General features: G+C 36.8%; 2 protein-coding genes across 3 annotated transcripts in view; one reads left to right on the plus strand and one right to left on the minus strand.

The window, feature by feature from the left end:
• Positions 1 to 405: 405 nt before the first annotated feature.
• On the minus strand, positions 406 to 17,835 carry btbd16 (BTB (POZ) domain containing 16). 2 transcript variants are annotated; one of them, XM_082151407.1, is made up of 17 exons: positions 17,498 to 17,835; positions 14,088 to 14,136; positions 13,837 to 13,990; positions 10,426 to 10,531; positions 9,956 to 10,044; positions 8,204 to 8,332; positions 7,388 to 7,510; positions 7,084 to 7,195; positions 6,449 to 6,518; positions 6,151 to 6,281; positions 5,153 to 5,272; positions 4,829 to 4,914; positions 3,130 to 3,212; positions 2,865 to 2,939; positions 2,566 to 2,667; positions 1,224 to 1,412; positions 406 to 625 (listed from the first exon to the last, which is right to left on the minus strand). In XM_082151407.1, the coding sequence occupies exons 1-17, from the start codon at positions 17,554 to 17,556 to the stop codon at positions 560 to 562; spliced, it is 1,743 nt and encodes a 580-aa protein (XP_082007533.1). In that variant the 5' UTR covers positions 17,557 to 17,835; the 3' UTR covers positions 406 to 559. The 2 variants fall into 2 exon arrangements, with proteins under 2 accessions (XP_082007533.1, XP_082007534.1); XM_082151408.1 differs by lacking the exon at positions 2,566 to 2,667.
• A 476-nt stretch (positions 17,836 to 18,311) lies between these two features.
• Positions 18,312 to 27,176, plus strand: part of waplb (WAPL cohesin release factor b) — a 61,978-nt gene continuing 53,113 nt past the window's right edge. Inside the window, exons 1-2 of the mRNA XM_082151396.1 lie at positions 18,312 to 18,579; positions 20,464 to 20,951. Coding sequence (XP_082007522.1) covers positions 20,486 to 20,951 — 466 coding nt within the window. The 5' untranslated portion in view covers positions 18,312 to 18,579; positions 20,464 to 20,485. The remainder of the gene's footprint in view (positions 18,580 to 20,463; positions 20,952 to 27,176) is intronic.

The raw sequence follows: 27,176 nt of genomic DNA on the forward strand, positions 1-27,176 counted from the left end.
TCTTCATTTGTCACATACTGTCGCCTACTATATAGTAGGGAAGTATGCGATTTTGGATGCAGCTATTCCTGTTGGTCATTTGATTCCTTGCCCTCATGTGATCATGTCATGTGCTTCCCTAGTCTCATGTCATGTTCTGATTGGTTCGTGTCATGTTCTTATTGTTGTTCAAGTTTAGTTCATGGTTTTTAGTCAAGTTATGTTTATGTCAAGTGGACATATGTTACATATCCTACGATGGATTGTACATTAAAATATGCTGGGTATCTTCGCAAGAACTTTAAGTTATATAAACCTAAGCATTTCTATGCTATTTTTTAGAAATGTTGTTCAAATAAAGCATCAATAATTAAACAAGCATATCAAGCATGTGCATTACTCACATATAATTCAGTGACTCTTAGAGCATAAGTAGTATGGCTGTTATTAGACATAGCCCTTCACCATGCATGAACATGAAAAATACAAAAGCATTTTGACATTATAATCCATTAATATATTTACTATGAAATGGATTGTTTGTTTTATTTAACAGCAAAAATCCCAGGCAGAGGCAGCATCAACATGGGAATGCCAGAGCAAAGGTGACCAGGATGGGTGGAAAAAGTCCTTCAATCTGAAACGGCTGTTGAAAAAAAGACAAATTAGAAATTTGTAACTTTGTTATAACGAAGCATCTGTCATAAAGTGTATTGTTTTCTGCACAGATTGACCAACATTTTTTTTCTGATATACAGATCCGCTTTTTGAAAAGATAATAATTCAGTAATGATGATAATGTTTAGACTACCAAAAAAAAAAAAAAAAGAATATATCACGGCAATTATAGTTAACTAAAACTAATACCATAAAAAATATTTTGAAATAAAAATAACTACTTGAAATAAAATAAACATTATTCATTTTATTTAAGATTTTTCTCATTTTCATTTAGTGTATATATATGTATATTCAAACCGTTATTTAGCAATAACTGTTAAACTGGTAGTGTTCAGAGGCCTGTTGCATAAAGCTAGTTGAACAAACTCTGAGCTTCAGAGTAGGTTTAGAGTTGACAAAAACATACAAATCCATACACATTTTTTGGAGCCCGAAAAAACAGAGTTTGCTCAAACTAACTGAAACTGGCTTCATGCAACAGGCCTCAGGTTATTCTGTCAAACCAATCATTGCAGTGTCTCTAGTTTTCATTGTTTTGTTTCAGTGTGTCTGTGTATTGATACCTTGCTTCTACTGCGGCGTTTACATAAGCCGAACTCTTGATTGACAGGTCCACTGCTGTGCTCTTGCCACTTGCCGTTGGCGAAGCTTTGCACTGTGATGTGATAGCACACCGATCGATCTGGCCTCATACAGTATGGACGGCTCACTATGGAAGACTGTGATACAGCAGGATCCCAGTGTCTTAACCTCTACACAGAGAGAGAGATAGTGAGACAGAAGGAGGGTGAGAGAAGATGCAATATCTCTTAAAGGAATAGTTCACACAAAAAATTAAATTTCAGTCATCATTTACTCACCAAAACATGAGTTTGTTTTCTTCTGTGGAATTATTGCATGCATGCATTCAAATATGATGTGTCAAGCCACAAAGGCAGGTTTAATACAATGATAAAAGCAGCAATGACTTAAATTTAGTATTGTATGGGCTTCTTTTGGGCCTTTTTTATTGCTTGACAGCCCCAGACCTCATTGCTTTTGTTTTTTAGCCTATAGAACAGCTAAGCCATTCTAAATGTTGTCTTTTGTGAGTAATTCAGCTTTGAAACGACATAAAGGTGCATGAATCATGGCATTATTCTGGGTAAACTGTATCTTTATATTTACAAATTAAAATGAACACCAGCAATTAAATACATTGATAGCTCCACCTGAAAGTGCCATCTGGTGGATACTTAAGACATTATAAGGTATAAAGTCCCCCTGTTAAAAATAATTACACTTTAGAATACTTTTAAAAAGAGTATTTATTGCTGAAATAATATACTTTAAAATAATATACTAACTGAATATGGAACCTTGTTTCCACCACAGAATAAAAAATAAAAAGGTAATTGTGACTTTTTATCTCTCAATTCGGACTTTTTTTCTCACAATTGCGAGTTTACATTTCGCTATATAAGCTTGATTATATCTTATAATCGCAAGATATAAACTTGCAATTCTGAGGAAAAAGTCAGTCTTTTTTCCTTAGAGTTGGGTTTTATAACTCGCAATTGCGAGTTTATATCTCACAATTCTGAGAAAAGATGCAATTGCAAAAAAACAAAACAAAGAAACAATATCACACAATTATGACTTTATATCTCGCAATTCTGAGTTTATGTCTCGCAATTGTGAGATCATAAGTGAAAATTATCCTTTAAAAATGTTTATTCTGTGGCGGAAACAAGCTTCCATAGAAATGTGTACTGTACTTAAGTGGGCTTTTATTTAATTTATATTATATTATCTACAAATACAGTTTTTTAATATACTTTTAAGACTTGAAGTACACTACAAGTGCACATTAAATACAATCACGTGCCATTTTTCACAAGGGTATGAACCTGTGAGTGCTCTAACCTCAATGGAGAAGTTGTACGTATCTGATTCGCCCAATTTAGCAGCTTGGAGAAGAAAGTAAAAACCACAGAGGCTGATGGTTTGAGTGCAGCACTCTTGTTCCTGTATGCCGACAGAACATATAACACACAAAATACAGGCTTACAAGCAAGTAAAAGAGCACAAACACATTATAGGTTAAAAATGGATTGACTTTCGTCATATTGCAACAACAGAAATAGTGAGTGACTGAAGGACAGAAAAGCATGGAGCTCTAGAAATAACACATCTGTGTTAAAGTGTCAGAAAGTGTACCGCACCCTATCCAACATCATTCCAAACCGGATGGCTTGTTTGGAGAAGTCAGTCACGACCATGTTGCCCCCGCTGTGAAGCTATGGAAAAAAACCATACAGATTAACCATGAAGTTAATGAATTAGTTTTCACTTGCGTACTCAAGTCAAATACAACTTATATAAAGCTGCTTTGAAACAAGCAGGTCATGAATTAAGTATGGCACTACAACTGGAGTGATGGGTGGGTTGAATATGGTGTTGTGTTTTGAGGTCTCTACACATGCTCACTGAATGATAATGGTTTGACAGGATGCTCAGCAGCCAGGATTCAGGAAGCACTCTGATGTTCTGCAGCTCCTGCAGATGCTGCCCTGAGACATCAACACACATAAACAACACAACTCAAATATAGTTTTCGGTAGTAGACTAAAAGTAGCAGCACTACTAACTTAAGCATACTTTGCAGTTGTGTGCAAACAGCACAGCTTTTCCAGTAACAAGCTACTTTTCCAAACAAGTATTGTATAACACTTATTCCTCAAATGCGATTTTTTTTTTTTTTTTTTTTTTAAATGGAGTATTGTTATTATAAATGATATATCAGTGCATATCATTATTTTTTAAATTCATGTGCCCTCATAATCTTGGAGCGACATCCCTTCTCTTCGTGTTTACTGTGTGAGAGCAGGACAACCTGTCACTCACATGAGATCTATACTAATATCAAACAGTGTATTTCAATGTGTATTTCAATGATCCAATCAATTCCTGGTGGACGTAATCAAGTCCCATCCAACATTTTTTTATTTATTCGAGAAGTATTTCACTCAGATATATGTAATAATAGGGAAGAAAATACAATTGCAACTTCCCTTTCATGCCAACTTTAAGAATTTCTTCAGATCCATAATCTTGCGTATGAGCAAACACCGCTAATAATTATTTCCAAACAGGTTTCCCCATCTTTTTTTCAGGTGAATAGGTATTCTGAATGTCAATTTGACATGTCTTGGCACTCAACAATGTTATTAAAGTGACACAGAACATTTTATATTAAAGGGATAGTTCACCCCCCAAAAAGTTTATTCTGACTTTCTCTAATATATTTTGAAGAAGTTTTTACAGTGTTCTTAAAGTTTTTTTTTTTTCATCCGTACAATGAAAATCAATGGGGGTCCAAAACAACATTAGCTATGCTTACATTAACTCATTTTCATCAGTCGGTCATAATGAATCCAATCCAGTTTTAAATTCTGAAAGTTCTGTTTATATGAACCCAAACTTTTGGGATCCGATTGAGAAAACAGTCAAAAGTTTTGATCTGATTGATTCTTATTTCAGGTCTAACCCTTCCAATCCGAATGAAATTCCATTTAAATCGAGTTCAGCTGGCTTTCAGTCTTTTCAGTCCGTATGATTGTTAACAAATTATTTGGTTGCATGTAAATGCAGCTACTGTAGAACCCATCTGATTGGAATTTATGGCCCAAAAAAATATATCTCAAAGGATCTTCTTTTGTGTTCCACTGAAGAAAGTAAGTCAAGTTTGGTAAGACGTGATGCTGAGCACATGATGTCAAAATGTTCCTTTTTGGATAAACTTATCCCTTAAGATCAACAAAATGGCACACATCAGTAACATGACTGTGTTTGTGAGGCGTTTTCTGAATAGCTGATAGTGTTGTCATGTCTGTTGGGTAGGGGTGGGTCATATCACATGCTGGGTGTGTGTTGGATGTCCAGTGGATAGTTCTGATTGTGTCCATGACGTGAGCCTGTAGCTGGGACACACTGTTTGTAAGAAATACTCATTATTCTGCCAAACTGTCTGTTTTCATTTAAGCTAACGATGGGGTGCAACAGTATTAGGAGATCTGGTGAAAAATCAAAGATGTCTGCTTGGTTTTGAGGCTCATTTTAATGTTGTAGATGGTGTTAGTTTGTGAGCTTGTGAAAAATTGGTATTCATGAAGCATCCAAAACTTACATTCAGTAATGCCATGCATTCGAAGAGCTTGAAAGATAGTGATGTATTTTTGACCCTGAGGCTGTTCCAAGAAAACAGCCGTTTCCCTGAAACAGACAGATACATGATGGAGGGATGTCATTAAAAACAGCATATGTGCATGAAAGTAGCTAAGAAGTATCAAGGTCATTTAAAAAAAGAAAGTAGTTTGCTGCACAATTGAAGTCATTGAATTATTGTAATGTCTTCTGTAAATGGGGTTTTTACTGACTGGAATTATACTAATGGACCATGTGCATTGTGTTGTTGCTGATAGCTGTAAATGGTTTGATGGAGGTTATGTACCTGGAGAAGAAGTGGATGATGGTGCTATGGGCAGGTAGGGTCTCTCTGAGGGGGTTTAACTTCAGGTACAGCCAGTACAGCACTGCTCTCAAGACCTCATATTCATTAGATGCAAACAGTCTAGACACAGAGACCTTATTAGTTTCCTGCTGATTTACTCCATCTGCTCATTTTTGATGCGTTTTAAATAGTCATTATCTATGCAGAAGGTTATTTCAAGCTCAGAAAAGTGCTTTAAAAACTTGCAAAGAATGGCCAGGACATATGTCACCCAAAAAATCTACAGAAATATATATATATATATATATATATTTTTTTTTTACATAAAGGAAAAAAAGTCTATTTTACGACCTCTCTGTTTTGCAGAGTGACATTACAAAATTCAGGACTATTTTCACGATAAATGTATAACTTTTCATGACTGAGAATCTAATGCGAATTATTCCTGAGATAAAAAGGATTATAAACAAACTCAAAAGTAAAATATCCTGATGCTTTAGTAATAAGGCTTGGGATGAAAGTCACAACGCAAAAAATAAATAAATGTGGTAACACTTTACAACAAGGTTCATTAGTTAACATTAGTTAATAACATGAACTAACCATGAGCAATTTGTTACTGTATTTTTTCATCTTTGTTAACGTTAGTTAATAAAAATACAGCTGTTCATTGTTTGTTCATGTTAGTTCACAGTGCATTAACTAATGTTAACAATATGTTAATAAATGATTAGTAAATGTTGAAATTAACATTAGCAAAGATTAATAAATGCTGTATAAGTGCATTTCGTTATTAGTTCATGCTAACTAATGTAGTTAACTAATGTTAACTACTGAACCTTATTGTAAAGTGTTACCAAAAATACTAACGGTCCTATAAAAATACGCTTCATATTCTTTATGCAAAAGTAATGCAATCAAGCAAGATCATGATGCAAGTGTTTCCCGATGCGAATTGTCAGTTATACTCTTAAAAAGGTTGAGAAAAAGTATGAGACCTTGGACAACGCAGGGTCTTCAGCATGAGGTCAAAAGGCAAATCTTTGAGTTTTATGTGGAAAGAGAGTTGGGTCACTAGGAACAGCTCCAACCAGCGCTCACATGCTCTCTGGAGAAAAGTCTCTTTAAACTGAAAAACACAAAAAGAAGTTAATACACTTCTATACACTAAATACAGAGCTGAATACAGAGCTCCCCCTATTGGTCATTTAAAGAACAATAGAAAAGGATGGAATAGGAATAGGATACATATAGTTTTATAACAACAACAACAACAATAATAATAATAATAGTTACCTTGCAGGACACTTGATGAAAGCTGCACACAGTCGAAGACGAGATATGTGCCAACATCTCTGTAAGACACCTGTTTATCATATGCATCAGTCTCAAAATTATATAATATTTGATATATCATATCAACACTGTGTATTCATTCCAAAACTAAACGTAAGTATTCGTGACTGTATAAAATTTTATTTGCATAATTACAAATTGACGCACACATGGGAGACACGGACTGTGATGCAATGCATGTTGAGTTAAACTCGGCTGGGTGGAACATAGTTGATCTTATATGAAAAATATCTTCAGTGACTGTCTGCAGTGCCACAATTCACATCCAGTTCCACCCAACATCCTGGATATGAATTCATCTAAAACTGGACAAAACAAACTTCTCTAGAGACCAGGGTGTGGCATTATGGACTTCTGGATTAGCGTTTATTACTTAATATATCACACGCATGCACGCACGCACGCACGCACGCACGCACGCACGCACGCACGCACGCACGCACACACACACACACACACACACACACACGACAGTGGCAGTGACTGCAGTAGCTTGTGTATTGGACATCATGTACCAGCCCGAATGAATCTGCTAATTCAAGAACAGATTTGAAGAGGAAGAGGTTAATACTCACTTCTGGAAGAGGTTTGACATTCCCAGTAATGCAGCAGTGGAGAGTACGGCCTCTCCCCACTCATCAGGGCGTTCCTCAGGGTCATACAGTGTACGCAGGGCAAAAGACAACGCTGGAACACAAGAGAGATTCTTACATAACTGTATTACTCCATTACTGTCACTGTGTGCCCCCTCATCAGTCAACATCTCTGAGAGTATACTTAGATCAGAAACTCATGTGACAGCAAGTCAACAAGAGATGATGACACAGCTTGTCATTTACCGCTATAATATAATCAAAATGATGCCCTTTTAGCGCTTACCCTCTTTATTGATGGAGTCATCTTTGACAGGCAGTCGGAGAGTCAAAGGACCTCTGAGAAGCCACTTCCTGTAGACAAGTCCTCTCTCACATGCAGAACTAACTCTGCTGTCTTTCCCAATGACTGCAATATCACAACACAAAATGGACGGCCTGAATTTCTGTTTTTCAATATGTCTATTTCACAAGCTCAATGATAAATATGTCGAATATTTATAAGTTATATTTTGGTCTATTTATTATGATCACAAGGATAACACTGGTCACTATAACGTGATCTTCTCTCTTGCATTATTTATTACACCATAATGGTTCTCAGTTATTGTCCTGCATATTTTATGACGATTTTAATGAACTATTTTGTAAATAAACAGCTCTCTCCCAAGCATGTGCTCATTATATAATGCATTATTGGTGGTGTCAACTATTTCTAAGGAATCTTTTAAGGTAATTTTATAGGTAAAGTGTGTGATATCTGTACCCCTAACTGAGAGTGTTCAGGTTGCACACTGATGCTTTGGTTACGTCTTCAGGCAAATGTGATTTCTGAAACTGCACATTGTTGACTAATTATGCTTTAAGATTATGAGAGTCTTACTATCGAAACAAAACAAAATGACAAAACAAAACAAAACAAAACAAAACCAAACAAAACAAAAACAAAACAAAAAAAAACAAAACCCCAAAACAAAAACAAAAACCCCAAAACAAAAACAAAACCCCAAAAACAAAAACCTCAAAACAAAACAAAAAACCCCCAAACATTTTTTTTTTTTTAAATGCATTGATCCAGGAGCTATACTATTCAGCACCATACCTGCTCTCTCCTGTAGCTCAACATCCTGCTGTCTCTTGCTGTTGGTATACAACTCAAATAACGTGTCTGAACTACTCAGGACGGAGCAATGCAGCGTCCATCTGACCCCCAGACATTCCAGTACTGCATCTATGAACATGCACAAAAAGGACAGATATTTAGAATATCATCATTATATATCATTCATGCAGAAATATGAATAGAATAACGGCAGTGGGAATAAATAGAAGAAACTAGATTTGAACATTTTCTGAACGAAATGTGAGAGCATTTTGTCCCCTGTAACTGTGCTAGGGAATTGTAGGTGGTTGCTATGGCATTGCTATAAATCAAAACAGCCCATTCCCAAGTCTCTATGTCCCCTAGGGTTGGTCATTGCCAGGGAGTCACTATGGTTGCGTCTGAAAGCTAAAAAATGTGGAGGTAGAAAGGCAATAAGGTATGTCAGAATTCGATCATGTCACATCCTGTCTACTGAGAATGAGATACCTTCATCTGATTGATTTTTGAAGGCAGCATAGATTGCATTTGATTCCTTGACTTTTTTCCTTGACTTTTGATGTCATTTCTAGTGAGAAATTAGTATTGTAGTAAATATTTGCATAGCAACAATTTTGTTGTAGATCATGAAACTGTTATGCTGCCTCAGAATTCAGAATTCTGTCCAAAATCATCCTGATTTTGGCAAGTTCCTGGATCAACATGTTGATGTCCAAAAATTGTATCCTAACCATAACCATATCCCTACCCCTAAACCTAAACCTAACCATAACCTTAGCTTAGCGATAAATTAAGAGGAAAGGTGAATAACTCTGATTTGGAAACACCAAACCCTGATTGTAAGTCTAAACATGAAAAAATTGTTGTGCTCCAAATAGGTAAAAAATCCTTTTGCTTCTGTTGCGTAGAACCAAAAGTGCTGTATGTGCTGAAACGTCTGCTCGTGCTTTTCTAGCTTTTAATTCACATGCACTTTGCACATTTTGCACCATGCAGACTTTTTTAGTCTGGATTGAATTCAGTGTGTGGTTAGCAGTTTTCTTGCTTGTTTGTAAGCCTAAACTTGACATAAACTGTAAACTTGTCCCTCAAATCTGATTGGTTGAATATAATGTTGCTCTATGCTTCCTTGATCCAGGAACATTGTTGTACTTGGCAAAATTCTGCACCTTTGTGCAGGTCGCCACGATTTTGCAGAGTAAAGCATGTTCCTGTATCAACATATTTTGTTGATCCTGGATTCTAGAACAATATTCCTGTCAGAAAATATAGTCCTAACCCTATCACCAACCCTCACCATAACAACAACTTATCCCAAAAATCAGAGGGTATAACACTGATGTACAAGCATCTAACCCTGGTTGTATATGACACTTGACATAAACTGTAAACTTGTCACTCAAATCTGATTGGTTGATCGATCGAATGTTGTTCCAGGATCAACAATGATGTTGACCTATACATCATTGCTTTTTACCATTTTGATGGCTGTGTGTGGTTTTTCAAGTGTCAAACAAGTGTCAGCCAATCAAAGGCATTATAGGGACTCACAGAGATGGATTATTTTCCTAAAAGTCTTCATTTGTGTTTATCTGAAGTCATATACAGTACATTGGGGTGGCATGAGGGTGAGTAAATGATGAGAGAATTTCATTTTTGGATAAACTGTCCCTTAAACCTTTAATTTGAGGAATAGCAATAATGATTTCTGACGTAGCAAACACCGCCAATTAGATTTCCAAAACGTCATACCTGGTTTAGCGTTATGGGCCACTCTGCGAGACAAAACATCAAATCGTTCCTCTGGAGTGTCAAGCTTTGAGGACCATGTGACATCTTTGCTGTATATAAAGGTAAAGAGAGACATTATATGTGTACACACACGCACGCACGCACGCACGCACGCACGCACGCACGCACACACACACACACACACACACACACACTTTGTCACTTTAATCCCCTCTCATCCCACAGTGCTTCAGTGCCAAGTGTTCTGCGGCCCCTCCTGATAGTCTTTGTGTTCAAAGACCCACCAAATTGAAAGTTGTCATTTTCTAATGTGCTATCCAACCTGCTCCATAATGATAGCATGTGGCTTGGCAGATTTCCCACAGATCTATCCTGGAGTGAGATAAACTGTCCCCCTCTCCCCTCGCCTGCCCGTCTCTCTCTCCCGCTAAACAGTTGTCATGGAAGTCCACTTGTCCCTGGCAACATACCAGAGTCGGGCACGTCGGCTGGCCGAGAGCGGGTGAACGAGACGTGGCAAAGGGGAATGTGGGCAGCTAGTGGCAGTGGAGTGCCAGTGGAGTGCCATGGGGTCAGCTGCAACATAAACACACAGTGAGAGAAAATCTGAGTGTGTGTGTGTTTAAGAATAGGATGAAGTGATCCAGATATTTGAGCTTTGAGCAAACATATGTCGGTGACAGATGGCTGTGTGCATTAATGAAAATGAGAGAAAATAATGAAAAATGTATGCAAATTACGAATATAAGAATAACCCTTTTAATATGCTTTGTTTCATCACTCCAGCAATCACTGTTTGTTTGGGCAGTTCTTATCTTTTTAAATCATAAATTTACTATATATTTTTCAATAATGTTATGCATACTTTTGCAATTCTCATTAATACTAATTAAGCTCTATATATTATGATAGTTTTTTTTTAAATAATTTTGCATGCCATCTATGCAACCCTGTTATAATAATAGATAGTGAATAGTTAGTAATTGTTTGTTTTTCTAAACAATAGATCTTGTTAGTTTCAGTTTTACAGTTTTGTATATCTGTAACTATTTGTTGGACATTTTTAAATAGAGAAAGGACAAAGGATTAAAAAATAAAATAAAAAAAATAAATCCACTATCAGCTGGGATGGTGTAACAAGATAATAGCTAAAAGGAATAGTTCATCCAAAAATGAAAATCAGCATTTAATCACCCTCATTTTGTTTCAAACCTGTATGACTTTCTTTCTTCTGTGGAACATAAAGGAAGATATTTTGAGAAGTAATTTTGTGAAATAGAACTCAATGGTCATCAAAAATGTTTGATTAAAGGATGAGGAGGAGGGAGGGTCAAGCTAGCCTCCGTTTTGTTTAACAATACTTCGAACGTCAACAAGAAGTGACGTCACCCAACATCGCTTAGAGCACTTTTAAATAACAAAATATCTTTTTTTTAATAACATATTTAATTAACATTTAAATTTAATTAACAGCATAGATCATTAAAAGAATAGTTCACCCAAAAATGAAAATTCTGTCATTAATTAGGCGATTCACCCTCATGTCGTTCCAATGAATTGAGTGGTTTAGTCCAAATTTACTGAAGAGACAAAGAAAGATCGCTTTATATGATTAAAGCAGCACTCAGTAGCTTCGGGATTTCTTCGCTGTATTCTCGCTTTTTGCTCGCAGGTTTCTCTCTAGAGCTCCCCCCACAGCTTCGGAATAGATATTTGACAACACTGTTGTAAAAAGTCGTTGGTGATTCTCAGACACCAGAGGCTATAGATCAACGACATCAAAGCAGATGGGACATTCTTTAAAACGTCTTCTTCATTCGGGTTCGGACAGCGTGAGGGAGCGCAATAATGACAGCATTTTAGCAGATTTCTTCTGGCCGTAAAGCAATTGTTTACATCGCGAGACCTGATATCACGCGAGACTTCCTGACGCAGCGGCCGGCGGCACGCCGGCTCAAAGTTGCAAAGTGCGTATTTTCCGCTCACGGGCACCAGGGGGGTGCGAAACGACCACCATTCAACCCGAAATAAGTAATATAACCATTCCAATGACTCCGAAGCTGTTCAGTTAAGGTAAAAAAAGTTTCTTAGTTCACCTTTAACACTTGACTGAATTTAGGCTTTCATTCACATATAAACATTCATCAACTCACACATCAGTTGTGGTAAACGGAAATGTTCGCTTGACGTGCGAGAACCAATGAGGTTCATCCTTGTGTTACGCAGCACGTTTCAGCTTCCGCAAGAACCAATGAGGTTTGTTCTTGTGCGTCAAGTAGGTTGTTCGCTGACCAGTGTTTAAATGTGAATAAAAGCCCAAATCAAATCTGTTCATAAAGCGATCGAGTCTCTTCAGAAAATGTGGACTAAACAGCTCAATTCAAATGGATTAGTTTTATGATCTCTTTATTAACTTTTTGAAATGTCAAAGTGGTAGTTGTGTAGTCAGTGGAAGGACAGAAAGCTCTAAGATTTCATCAAAAAGATCTTCATTTGTGTTCCGAAGATAAACGAAAGTCCTACGGGTTTGGAACGACATGAGGGTGAGTAAATTATGACAGGATTTTCATCTTTGGGTGCACTAAGCCTTTAATAGTTCTAAAAAATAACACACACACACACACACACACACACACACACACACACACACACACACACACACACACACACACACACACACACACACACACACACACACACACACACACACACACACACACACACACACACACACACACACACACAAAAAGGGGGTTCGGCCTTCACGGCTTTAACAAATAATAGGACACCAGTTTGTTATTTGTGGAGAGTGTCTTTTAACATCTGCATATTCAGCGTCTTGGATGTGAAAACTCATTCAATTCAAGCAGACGCCTCTCAGCATGTCCACCTCTATTTCACCGCAATATTCTGATTATTTTGAATTAAACAGACTCACAGAAGCCTGGCACAGGAATCAAAAGCCATACTGTCTTTTAAATAAAAAGGGGGGTTTTGTAAAGGTCGTTCATGTGCGTAACTGCCAATTCCTCTTATACAACTCTTATGCCAAAACCCTACAGGTGCCTATCTCTAAAATGATGCCAGGTTTGTGACACCAGGTCGGCGGGTTGGCATAGAGTGGCACTCGTATCCCCCTGGTAAACCCAGGATTCTGGCAAAAGTCAGTGCTGAAGACGCGCTGTGGGATTATGGGTAAAACCCATCGCATTAATGCGAGTGGTTACTCCTTGATATAAAAGAGCTTTTTCCAAATCCAAACACTCTTACAGAAGAATAAATGTTTCATCATGAATGTTTCATCATGAATAATAGATACATTTGATCTATCTTACTAAGTGTTTTTTTTTTTATATAAATAAAGTAGGAATATCAGACCTCTGACAGACTGTCTGAAGAGATTTATTAAGATTAATATGATAAATCGGATATAGTGTTGAAATGAAGACAATACTGTGACGCATTGTGGTTGTGAAATGTTAGTGAAACATGTCTCTTCATACATTTATTAAGAGCTGTCACATCTGGTGACTAAAAGTCATTGCAAATTGAAATTAGTGAAAGTGAAAAAAGTGCAAAAGGGCTGTATGTTTTGTAATTAGGTATTTGATGGGTCTAATGAATATTATATAAGATATTTTGTATTGTGATTGATTTTTTTTATTGTTGTGATGTTTTGACATGGACTGGGTTATGGTCATTATTTTTATGCATTATATTTATTATTTTATTGTGATAAAAGGTTTCATATGGTATTAAATGTATTTATATGGAATAATGTATTGTTCACAATTTTTCATTAATACTTATATCTGAGTTTTAATATTCCTGATCCAAAACATGTAATTCGTTTGCATTTTTAGGCTAATTGCACATCTCACCTGAATATTTTTTTCTGTCTGATGATTTATTGCCGAACTCCTCTGCTCTCTGAACCTGTGCCTGTCCCAATAGGTCACTGCCTAAAGCACCAGGCAGCTGCCAGCGGTTAGTGTGGCCAGCTTGTGTGCGCTGACCTAGTGAGCGAGCTGACACCTGTTAGAATCATAGAATAACAGTACGTGATGTGCTAAAAGTTTCAAAGACAAATAAATATATTTGGTCCAGAGTCATGAAGAAGATTCAAACGTACACTTCTTGTAGAGTTTTGTTGTGAAATGTGGGAGGTTATAAGCGCCGACCTGAAAAACAAAAGTACTGTATGGGTAGCCATTTGAAATGAACTAGCTTTATATCTGTGAAGTGCAAAAAACACAGAAACATTGATTTGAGAAATCAATTAGGGACATTATGTTGGTGTCTAAAATAGCATACAGTTAAGCAGGGGTTTTCAAACTAAGGCCTGGGGGCCACAAGGGACTGCTAGGGGGTCTATGGAAAAGTTTACAGAAAAACAAATGTGAAAATTAATAAATAAATAAGATTGTGGCAAGCAGGGTGGGGCCGAGAGCCATGGGAACGGAGCGAGGCCTGTGGAACGAGTGTTAATAAGTCCCACGGAGGAGCTCCGGAATGATAAAAAGAGGAGTGACGACAGTGGAAGTCGAGAGAAGACCAGTGCCCGGTTGCATAAAGCACCTTAAGTGTAATTTTCCCTTAAGTTCTCCCTTATGTTTTCCTTAAACCTAAGGGTGTTGCAGAAAAAAAAAACTTAAATGTTACTTAAGGGTTTCTTTAAGTGAAACGTCATAAACACCTAGAATTTCCCTTAAACGCTGTTTTTTCACTTAAGTAATCCCTTAAAAACCGTCAAGTGTTGCATAAAACCCCTTAACGGTAATTTCCCTAAGTATAACTTAAGGTTTGGAAATCGTAACCTTAAGAGTAACGCGGACAAAAATAAGACGAAATGGCTGAATTTATGGAACCAGTTGAAGATCATTATGTGCCAAGAATACTTTTTAGGGATAGGGAGAACTCTTTGGACCATCTTAGCTATAAAAAATTGTTGCAGGAATACCGATTTGATCGACGCGCAATATTAGCGGGAGATGTTTTCCACGTGCATAAATCGTCTGTCAGCAGAGAGGTTCAGCGGGTTGCGGGGGCTTTCCCGTCATTTAAACGCAACGGTCAAATTTTTTTTTTCTTTTACCATATTTGTCAAGAAGAATGCATTTCTCCTCCTCTTTTTTTGTTTTCTTTATCCATTCCGATATTCTAGCCTACTTTATTTGATTGCGAAAGTGTTAGTGTTTTGCGTATCTATGGCAACAACAGCCTTTTATAACGTGAATCCAGGATCGCTGTCGTGAAACACTTAAATGTTTCCCTTACCTAAGAGAACCATTTAAGAGATTATATGCAACACCCTTAAGTTATTCTCTTAGGTAAGGGGAAATCGCCCCTTAAAGGACAAGTTCGGTATTTTACACTTAAAGCCCTGTTTACAGATCGTATCTGATGAAATAGAACGGTTAAGATTAAAATTTGGACACATGCTCCTGTCCCGAGAATTTTAGGTTTATTTCGCTTTTGTGGATCTATTTTGCCAAACGCGTCACACCCGTGATTCTTCCGTTGAGAGCTTGAATAATAGACACTCCAGCCCAGTTGGTGGCTATCATGCACCTTTGCCAATTGCAAGCAAACCACGGGCATTTCATTGAATACACAGAAGAAGCAGAAGAAGAAGCGGCGGAGTAATACCGTAAAGGTGCTGCGGTCTCACATCACGTCCTACAAGTCAATGGAGTTGGACAAAAACTACGATAAAACCTGTTGGAATGCATCTTTTTCAGCGATTTTTGAGTGAACATATCAGTGAACACCCCTGACCACTCGGTGAGTTTCACGCCTTTGTAAACGAAAGTTTAATGTGTTTTTAGGAAGGAATCTTCCAGTGCACATAGACAACCATTGTGGGGGTTGGGGGGGGGAAGCGAAATAAACCTAAAATTCTCGGGACAGGAGCATGTGTCCAAATTTTTATCTTAACCGTTCTATTTCATCAGATACGATCTGTAAACAGGGCTTTAAGTGTAAAATACCGAACTTGTCCTTTAAAGGAGAACTCGGCAACTCTAGCGAACTCTAGTCACTTCTTCGCTGATTTTTCCTTTTGTTGTCGCATGTTTTCCCCACGAGCTCCCCCTACAGCTGTGGGGGGGCGTATATTTCACAACACGGTCGTAAAAAACTCACTTGCGGCGGCCTCCTCCCCCTCTCTACCGCTGCTCATGTGCGTTTGTTTTGATCGGAGCAAGCCAACTGTATCGTGTGGAGCTATGTCTACCGAGGTGGGTCATCTGGTAATACATCATACATGCGTGTGTGTTTATGTCGAATTGCCGTAAAACAATTCGTGTTTCGCGCTCGTTCTCGTTCTCGCTTCTCACGAGACTTCCAATTTCTATCTTGCCGGGAAGGTAGTCCCCAAGTTGCAAGGTTGGTTTTCCGCCTGGGAACGCTGGGGGGAGCGGGGAAAGTCACCAATATCACCAGAACAGGTTGTTTAACCATCCAAATGAATTCTAGACAGTTTTATTAAGTTAAAAAAGTTACCAAGTTCTCCTTTAAGTATCATACTTAAGGGAAAAACTTAAGGTGCTTTATGCAACCGGGCACTGGACCTTATCTTTATCTGCGGCAGTCGTCCATGATGGGCTGCCGCTTTACTTTTGTTTTGTTGTTTATGTTTATTTTATCTTTAAACTCCCCATGAAATCAAAATGAAAGTTTTTTGGCTTTTAGTAATGTTATCTATAAGCTAGTGTTCTCTAAAACAATGACACAATTCAAATTTAATTCAAGACATTCAAGACAGCCTCTCACTTCTGTCAATTTGGATCAATGATTTTGATGACATCACGCTGGACTTCAGCTTCTCATCAGATTTTCTGTCCAATAATGCTCTCTAGAATCTGAAGCATCCCACCCCTACATTATAATTACATGTTGAAGCTGCAGCCAAAATCAGTCACTTGTTCACACATTTACTATTTTCTACATGGTGAATGGCACATAGCGCACTATATAGGATCATTTCCTATCACCTATAATATAGGGGATAGGGAACGATTCAGACAATGTAAAAAAAAAAAAAAAAAAAACTAACAGCATAGATTATTTAATGCCATACCATAGTGAGTATAATGTAATGTAATACAAACTAAATATTTTCCAAATTACATATTATGCATATTAATAATATAATTTTTTAAGTATTAAGACTCAATTTGAAGACTGTGTAAAAAATTATATTATTAATATGCATAATATGTCATTTGGAAAATATTTAGTTTGAATTTCACATGCATGTAATCGTGATGTTGGTTGTAGCAGTACAGACCTGGTTTTACATTTTTTATATGCTACAAACCCCAAATATGATAATTCCTGTGCGAGGGACCCACATCCTAAAATTTAAAAGGCAGCTATAGTTTCATATAGTTACAGCCGATTAGGCTATAACTATATGAAACTATAGCTGCCTTTTAAATGTAAAACCCCTATAGATTGAAAAAAAGTTGTAAAAAAAGTTAGGACCATATTCTAGTGATTCTAGTAATACTTCATGACACTTCTTGTGCATTAACCCACCTTGTGTGAGGTCTGGGTGGCATATTCCTTGCAGATAAAGGACTCCACTGGATGTGCATTTTGTTTAAATCCACCCCCCCCCCAAAAAAAAAAAAAAAAAATGCTTTCACTTGTCCTGACTGACAGTCCACATCACGTTCCCAAACATTTAAGACGTTTAAAAACTAAAGAGGTGTAAGTTAATGAGTGAGGTGTTTGTTTCTCACTATAGTTAAACACTAAAAGCCGCTAAAAATACCCAGGCTGTAAGTTACTTTACAGATGGATGAAGAGTGAGGGAGATCGAGATCGAGCCGTAGTTTGTGGTCTATAATTTAACGTTATACTTCTTGTTGATATGTTTTGTTGCTAGGATACATGTGGGTCACTTGACCTGTTAGTGTTAGATGACACAATTTAACATATTCCTTACCAAAACAAACAAATGAAACAAAATGCTACATAGACAAATTAAAACATGTTTGCTGCATTCACTTTTGCCCCAAAATGTTGACAATCCTAAACCGACTTATTCTTCCATTCAGTTTAATAACTGGTTAGCCGTTTTTGTACTAACCAAAGATTCCATAGTTGAATATAACCTACTTGGGTGTGTATATATTTTATGACAATATTATTTTATTAAATTCCTTAACATAAACCCGACAAGTGCCTACAATCCCCATAATCCAATGAGAAGAAGTACGTGACGCCCATCGCGTTCAAGTTCAAGACTCTTTATTAAACTAGCCAATCACACGCCTCGAAAAACCTCTGACGGATGCATAGTGCGGCCTGTGATTGGTCAAGACTGATACGCCTCTGCCGCGACGCGATTGTCGTGATGCGAAAACGTGAAGGAGGGGGAATGCGAATGGAGGCCGTTGGTGTTTCAGAGCCGAAACAATTGAGGGAGAAATACATGAGGAAAACTCAAATAGAAAGCCTGTGAATTTTTATATTTAGTTATATCGAAACTCATATCTCATATACACGTGTAACTGTGTCGGTGGAGGTCGTGAGGCAGTGTGTGTCAGTATATTGTGTTTGTTTATAGTATTAGTGGAACTCAAAGGCCCGGATTCACTCTCTTCACCAACCTGGCGAGTAACGTTATTTAACCTCATTTGGTCCTGCTGTGGGCTCACTTCTTCTGTACATTCTAAATATGCATTGCAACCTAGTATTAAATGAGTTTTAATGCTGGAAAATAAGTGTATTTCACAGCATTGCCTTATTAGCCTGCTAGCTTCTTCATGCTAATCCTCTTGCTAGCCAATTAGCCGTTAGCATGGATATGTTGTTTTTATCAACTGTGCTAGTTTTTAGACCCTCTTTCGTTTTAATCCAAGGGAAAACGTTGCGTTGATGTATTATTTGCTTAGCGAAAGAAAAGAAAGTTGCTAAAATGACAGATAAACAGAAGACAGCAGGTAAAATAAATAGAATTAGCGTGTGGATAACACTAGCTTTTAGCTTTCTTAGTTTATTACTGATTATTGAGGGAAATTCGCTGCGCTTGCTATAATGTGGAATGGATTTCTAGCATAAATTATGATTAATATTTTTGTGGTTGTCCAGTTCTGGAAATAGCTAGGTTGCAAGCCAATGGCGGGCTATGAGTTATTATGATGGTAATATCATGGTACTGAATGATTGCCATAATGATGTGCTATGCCATTTACTTTGTAGGCTACTTCATGGAATTGAACTCTAATATTCATGATAGTTTTTGGTTCTTTTTAGTGCTATTATAGCCACAATATTGCACTGCCTTTTATTAGTTGTTAGGACATTTTAAGATTACACTTCTCACTTTTTGAGCACATTACACCAGATTAGTTTTTCTTATGTAGAGCACAAAGTGACTCTTTAAACCTATTTATTTAGTTATTTGGGATGACTTTGTGTATGTAAAGTCACAAACTTTGCAAAAATATCGAAAGGTATTATATAATAAATTTTGTTTAATATTGTTCGGGTTGCTTGGTTGGCACTAGCTAGATTGCAAGCCAATGGTGGACTCAAATTATGAAGGTCGTAATACCATGGTACTTTATGATTGCCATATTAATGTGCCATGGCATTTAGTTCAAGGAATAGGCCTACAGTTTTACAGCCTTGGCTTGTCTAAAATCAATGGTTTTGGTTCTGTTTAGTGCTGTTAGTAGCCCTGACACAATCATGAATTTTTCTGCTGATGATTAATTGTCATACAAATATTGCGGTTAACAATTTAATTATGTTTTATGTTAGTGTAATGTTATATTTTTACTTGGAGTACAGTAGTAAATAATATATTATAATAAAAAAATATAATGATAGGCCCATAGTATTAAATTAGTATTTATATAATTAATTATAATAATAATTATTAATAAACCCACAAACCTTCATTTCGTCCTGACTGTCTTTGTACTTTTAGTGTTGTTTTTTTGGCAAAATGTGATAGAAATTTATACTACAGTGCACTATTATTTCGATTATCTCAAATAATTATGATTAGATCAAATAACCACGATCAGACAATAATTCAATAATTGTGACAGGCCTAGCTGTTATAGAAGTTAGGATCTTGGAACTTGCACTGCTTTTCATTAGCTGTTGTGTATATCAAAGCTTACACTTCTCAGTTTTTAGGCCTATTGCATCAGATTGTTTTTTCTTATGTTGGACACAGTTACTTTTTAACCCTTTTTACTTTGTTATTTGTGAGACGTGTATAGAAATCCAACTCATCATAAAATTATTCTGATTCCTATGTTTTATCAGCACAGAAGCGCAGGTAGTTGTCTTGTTTGAATGAGTTACATCTGTTTTATAATAAGTAGCCCCAATATCTTTTAGGTTCAGACATGAAGAATGCTGAATAATGTTGATTTTATTCATTATAAACAGATTAATCTTGAGGCAAATTGTTAATAGTCAGCATTTGATTGCAAAACAGCCAGTGAGTTGTTCATGAAACAATTTTTTATCGTTTACAGGGAATATGAGACGGATGCCACAATGACGTCTAGATTTGGAAAAACATACAGCCGAAGAGGAGGAGATGGGACCTCCAAGTTTGACGAGGTGTTGTCCAATAAAAGGGCCACGATCAGCACCAAATGGGGTGAGACGACTTACAAAGCCAAGGTGGGAGCAAAGAGGCCTGGTTTAAAGACTGAGTTAACAGATCAGACCAAGAGGTCCAAGGTCTCAGAAGGTGATGGCTCAGAGGATCCGTTCGGATTTGACAGTGACGACGAATCCAAGCCGGTTACGTCTCGTAGCGTAGCCCAGTCTAAACCCAAAGTGACGTCCACAGGGGGCTCCCAGGCCAGTCTGACGCTGGAGCCCAACAGTAGGGTGAACCAGCCTGCCAGCGTGGAGGCCGTGGCCCCCAGCAGGGCCCCTTTCACTCTCAGCAGTGAGAGAAGTGCTCACAAAGTGCCAGAGGACCCTGGGAAATTTTTTAACACCTCTACTACAGGTATGTTTTGTTCATGGATAATTTTTTCCCCCCTAAAATCCTTTGGAATTGTTTTAATGTTCAAATGATATCTGATTTGTTCCAGCGTTCCTGTGTTAATCAGTTGTTATGTGTGCTGACAGTGTCGTTCAGGTGTTTGACCCATTTATCTCAACGGGAAGCACTTACTTACCACATTGTATAGAGCTGCCCTAGATTTTTTTTTTTGTGTGTGTGGTTGTTTACTTGCCTGAAACATTTGACAAACTACTTTAATTTACTGAACAAGACTGTATCTAAACATTACTACGTTTGACTTTGAAGTCCATATTTGGCATAATGCACATAATTGAAATTAGGGAGCATGTATCATCATTAAAGTCCTTGACACATCCTTGAATGTCCTTTAGTTGCAGGGTTAAACAGGGTTTGTCAGCAGTTTTTGCAGTGGCTTTTTGCTCTGATTAGGAGACGTGCAAGAGCATTGGTGAATTCCACTTTAGTTTATTTCATCAGGTGTTTCTGATGGATATTCAGCATCATTTACAAGTGCACGTGAATGCTTGGAAGAAAACATCAAGATTACTTGTGGTTACTAAGATAGTTTATGCTTTGTCCTGCAAATCTTTACTTCGGCTTGTGTGTGCAGTTTAGTTATTAGATGTCTTTTGAATAGTGATCTTCATGGGGTTTTGAAAAGATGATGTTATTAGTATACGATGTTGAAAAAAAAAGAAAAGAAAAACATCATACTCCAATATTTTCTGGGATTTTGTCAGTAACGACAGTTTAGATAATATTTTGCTGTGTGTGATTTACTTAGGACCATTAGCCTGTAATGGTCCGCTTTTCATATTCTTCATATTCGATGCCTTGGTTAGTTTACAGCAGTGGCAGAAATGAAGTTTTCCACTTAAACTGATTTAAAGGGAATTTTGAAATGTATAAGGGCATTTTTTCCTTATTTTATCGGATGTAACAATTTGACAATATATAATGTATACTTAATCAATACATTCAATTAGAACAAGACACTGTTTCCAATCGAATGAAAATACTGATTCAGTTTTTTCACGTTTAATTCAATGTGTTGCTTGCAGTTTCTTTCTTTGTAATTAATTGTTACATTTATTAGCAATTTGAGTAATGTTTTTTTTTTTCTTTTCTTTTTTCTGTGTGCATATGAAGTGCTCAGAATTGGCTTGAATGCATTTACAATTGCATAAATAATGCTCTGAGAAAAAAGAAAAGAAATGTATGAAACTTGAACCGGTTAAACGGTGGTTTAGGTATAACACTTGCACAAATGGCTTTTTAAGAAGATGCATTCAGATGAGATGTAATTTGAAGGCCAGTAAAATGTGAGAACTAGGGATGCACCGAAATGAAAATTCTGGGCCAAAACCACAAAATCTGCATGCACTTGGCTGAAAACCGAAAATGACTTTTTAAGAAATAATCAGTTTCTTATTTTAAATTAGTTTTTTGTATAATTGTATTATTATTAGACTTTTTAATTAAATTCAATAATTTTACTGAATCAGAATTTTTCAAATTCAAGCCAATAATAACCACACTTTTATTTAAAGTATCACACTAAAATTGGACATAATATTTTAGGGATGCACCGATACCATTTTTTTTCAGAACCAATCTGATACCAAAAATTCTGAGTATCGTCCGATACTGATCCGATATCAGCCCAGTGATAAAAAAAAGAAAGAAAATAATTTCTATACCTCTGCGTTGAACTGATAATAACTTCTTTTTTTTTTTATGTGTGTTAAACATCATTAGAAAGAAAAACAACAAATGAAAAAAATTATATGATCATAATAATCTGACAAAATACTAAAAACTAGGTCAGTGGAAAATTCAGCAGCAAATATTACGCTAGAAAAATCATGAGTGCACCATAATTGTATTAGCCTAAATCTAAACATTTAGTGAAAGACATTATAAATATATTTATATATAATATATAGCCTACTATAAAATTAAAATATTTATTTTAAATGTAGGCTTTAGCGCAGCTGTTTAGTGAGGCCGATAGGACCGAAGAAGAAAGGCTATTTATCTTTCATTACACAAAAGTATTATTATATGAAAGGCTCCAATACAGAGCGGCCCAAAACTCTTATGCGCATCCCGTGCACAGAATGATGCGCTTGAAGCAACATGGAGTCGCAGCGCTTCATATTTTTATGTATTTTCTTTTTTATATTGACATTGTGTGAATTTGTTTTTATGTTTGTGAAGCACTTTGCGTTGCATTCCATGTATGAAAAGTGCTATATAAATAAATGTTGATTATTATTATTATTATTGATAAGTTCAAAGCAAAATTGAAGAGATATTGATGCGTAGTATATTATATCAATGCAATAATAACAGTTTTAAATTTCAGTTACTGTGCGTGTAAAGAACAATTCATAGTGCTCTCTACTCCAGTGTTGTGATCTAAAAGACACCCGAAAAGGCGAAAGTTACATGAACAGCAATAAACTCCAGCAAGATAAACTCATTTTATGCAAAGCCATAGACCTTTATCTACATATCAAGTATAATAATATGAACATTGAATCATCTTGGACAGTTTTTCATCATGTCGTAACCGAACGCGACACGCTGTTTGAATGCTGAATGGAGAATGACTGACAGCTGCAGCGGAGGGAGGATTTACGTGCACTTGAATTTAACGACTTCAGTATTTATCTCTGTCACATTAAACTATGGAATGGCTTTAGAACACTTATAGTATATTGCACGAAAAGTTGATGGTGCTTTATAATGTTTTTGTGCCTTTTGTGAGGCTTAACAATAACACAGAATAGTATACATACAATATCGTATTTGGATCGGTCCCGTTTGACCGATACCCGATCCGACAAAGAATTGCAGTATCGGAGGCGAAACTGATACCGAGTATCGGATCAGCAAATCCCTTGAAAATATATTAAAATAATAATAAATATCTATTAAAATAAATGTATTATTCTCCATTCAATTATATTCAACGGAATCAGATTTAACATTTATTTTTTGACCAATTATCAAAATAAAGCATAGTCCTATTCTTTGACTGACTCAAAGCTATTATTATCAGAGCATTTAAGCAGTGCGTAGCGGGAGTGTAGCGTCATTTTCTCAGCGTTTCCCAGCATGGCTATACAGCACAGTATAGGGCTATTGCAAACAGAAACAAGTCTGCTATAGAGAAATTTCATTTCTGCATGTTATTTGAACAGATTTAGCTTTTCCGGTGAGCGTGAGCGATACATGAGTGGAGCTTTCGCTTGGCCCATGAGGGACTGAGCAGAGAGCTCACACACGGAGCGGAACATTGAGCAGAGCAAACTGGGTGATGGACAGATTTACCTGCTCAGCAACCTATGGCATGCTGAGGGATAATCACAGAAACCTCTGGTTGCGTGAATGGTTTGTCGGATCTGCACACTAGTGCAGGTTTATCTTACAGTTTAATAGTATTTGTAGTTCCTAATATGATAAACAGGCTGTGAGACTGAGGATTAATTACCTCAAAATGTATGTTTGTAATGTATGCAAGTTTAAGGGACTTTAACTTTATTTAAATACACCTCTTTAGCTATTGTCACGTGCCAGTTATTATCCCTCCGCATGCCAATGGGTTGCAGACTCCTGCCTTAGACTACTTCTACTGTTCATACTCAATAAAATGCCAAAAAACAAACCGTCACAGTTTCATTTCTTAATTGTGTTGTTAGGAGAGAAAAGAAATGTGGAAGTGAATGTGGGTGGAATTTCACATGTAATTGTGATGTTGGTTGTAGCAGTACAGACCTGAAATAAACTGACCCATCACTCACTGATTTAAAAAAAAAATATATAATATTATAATTATAAATAATAAAACTTATTTGAGGGGATCTGCACCATAAGTGCTGTAAATGCTCAGGACACCAGTGTTACAGGCTGTAGACTTGTGTAAAACCCTGCTTAATATCACACAGTAATGGATACGGCAGTCTGACTCTTAAAACAGCAGCCTGGAGCTCCCAGCAGACCAAGAAATGAAAATCTTTAATTGGCCCAAACTCTATTTTACATTTCCTCTGCATAATTGCTTTTTCAGGTCGGAACTCCTCCAGGGTCTTGCAAATCATTTGGTTGACTAAGTAATCAATGAGGTGAAGTTAGAAACTTTCAGAACACTGACACCGTCAGCGGCGATGTTAAAACGAGGAGAACACTTAGACGCCGATGAAGCGTAGCGTCTGGACAGGCCCCTGTGAGCTGCTTATCTCATTTTGAAGCTCAGCACACTGAACTCATCACCTTGTCTGTAACTGCTAAGGGTCTCTTATGATAATGTATGCTGATGAGAGACTCTCTCGAAGATACTTCAGTTTTGTTGCTCCTGTGAATATTGCTTGGATCAATCTATTATCTGGCAAAAAAGTAGACATTTATGTTCCTATTGTTCTCTAGACAGCAGAACAAAGCCAACTGGATTAAAGGGGAAGTAGTTTATGGATGAATACTAAAACTATAACGTTTTAATAATTGTTTTAATTCTATGAGAATAGGGAAGTCACCTCTCCCACCACCACTGCTATAATTATAAAGACAAAGAGGAACAATATTGTTGCAATCTTTTTCAGTTGTTTTTCCAGCTGACGTGAAAGCCGATGTGTTTTCCAGCTGATTTTCCCAAATCCAGCTGATTTGGCAGAAAAAAAATTATATATATATATATATATATATATATATATATATATATATATATATATATATATATATTTCTAATGAACATTTAATTTCACAAACTTTGGTGAAGAGAAAATCAGCTGAGAGATTTTCTGAAGTGTGCATTTGTAGATAGCATAAAAATGTAACGGTCATTCTGTGCATTTTGGAGCAACTTTAAATCCTTTATCAAACTATGCTGTGCGCTATATTAAACACTTTATATATAGAAAGTTGGTGCACTCATATTACTATGAACAGGAGAAAGTGCATCGTGCAACATGGTTGAATAAGCCCTGCCTTCTAAGTTAAAGAGCCAATCGGCAATTGGTAAAGTCATTGCATCTACAGCTCCGGTTGCTATAGAAACGGCATGTGCACAAGTTTTTTTTGTCATGATTTGAGTGTTTAGAATTAAAGTTTGAGACATTTTTTGTCATTGGTAATTTCAAATATGAAATTTAATCGTAAGCTTATTGAACAGTTTTAGAGAATTTGATGTTTCCCCATTCAAAGAGATAGGAGCTGCACTTGCAAGACTGAAATGGTTGCCCGAGTGGAGTTTCAAAGATGGCCGCAGAGTGAAATGACTTGCCCGAAAGGGACTTTATCCAGTTGCTATGTTGTATTCATGTGCTACCTTGTCTTTATTTGCATAACATGATTCCGTGTACACAGACTTGCCAGATTACTAAATCCACTGTTGATTACAGATTACTTCATATTTTCAACTATTTCTTTTTCTGTGAAAAAATACTATAATAGGTACTATAATCAATATCAGTCGACCACTAACCTCAAAGGGGTCATCGGATGCAAAATTCACTTTTATATGGTGTTTGCATATAAATGTGTCTTTGCAGTGTGTGGACACAACCACCATACAATGAAAAAAATCCATTCACTCTTTTTTTTTTTTTTTTTATCCTCAAAAAGCCTAAACGCATTCAATAATCAAGCCGGTTGGATTTTCTGAGCAATGTGATGTCATGTTGCTCATGCTCCGCCCACGACCGCTGACGGACTGTTCCGTATTAGCATATTCCCGCCCTCAGCCATTTGTATACTGTCTGCCATGGCAGCACTTTGTGTGTCTTGTGTCCACACGCCCCATGGAAGAGAGGGGTGGGGTGAGCAGTTGCTCATCATTTAAAGAGACATGCACCGAAACGGGTAGCTGTGAACAGAGCTGTTTTTGAGGCAAAAAGGGTGTTTTACACAACCATTGAGGAATTTTAACCAAAGTATGTTACAAACTTTACATGAAAACCCTAAAGAATCATACCAACTTGTGGAAAATGGGCATCCGATGACAAAACGTTATGATTAACTAGAGCTGCACGATATAGATGGTTATAGATGCAATAAACAATATAGATGATATAGATCAGGGATGGGCAACTTCGGTCCTGGAGCAGGGCCACTGTCCTACAGAGTTTAGCTCCAACCCTGAAAAAAATCACCTGCCTGTAATTTTCTAGTAATCCTGAGGACCTTGATTAGCTTGTTCGTGTGTTT

This window comes from Leuciscus leuciscus (assembly GCF_965113295.1).
Source record: "Leuciscus leuciscus genome assembly, chromosome: 21".
In the NCBI taxonomy this organism is placed as follows: domain Eukaryota; kingdom Metazoa; phylum Chordata; class Actinopteri; order Cypriniformes; family Leuciscidae; genus Leuciscus; species Leuciscus leuciscus.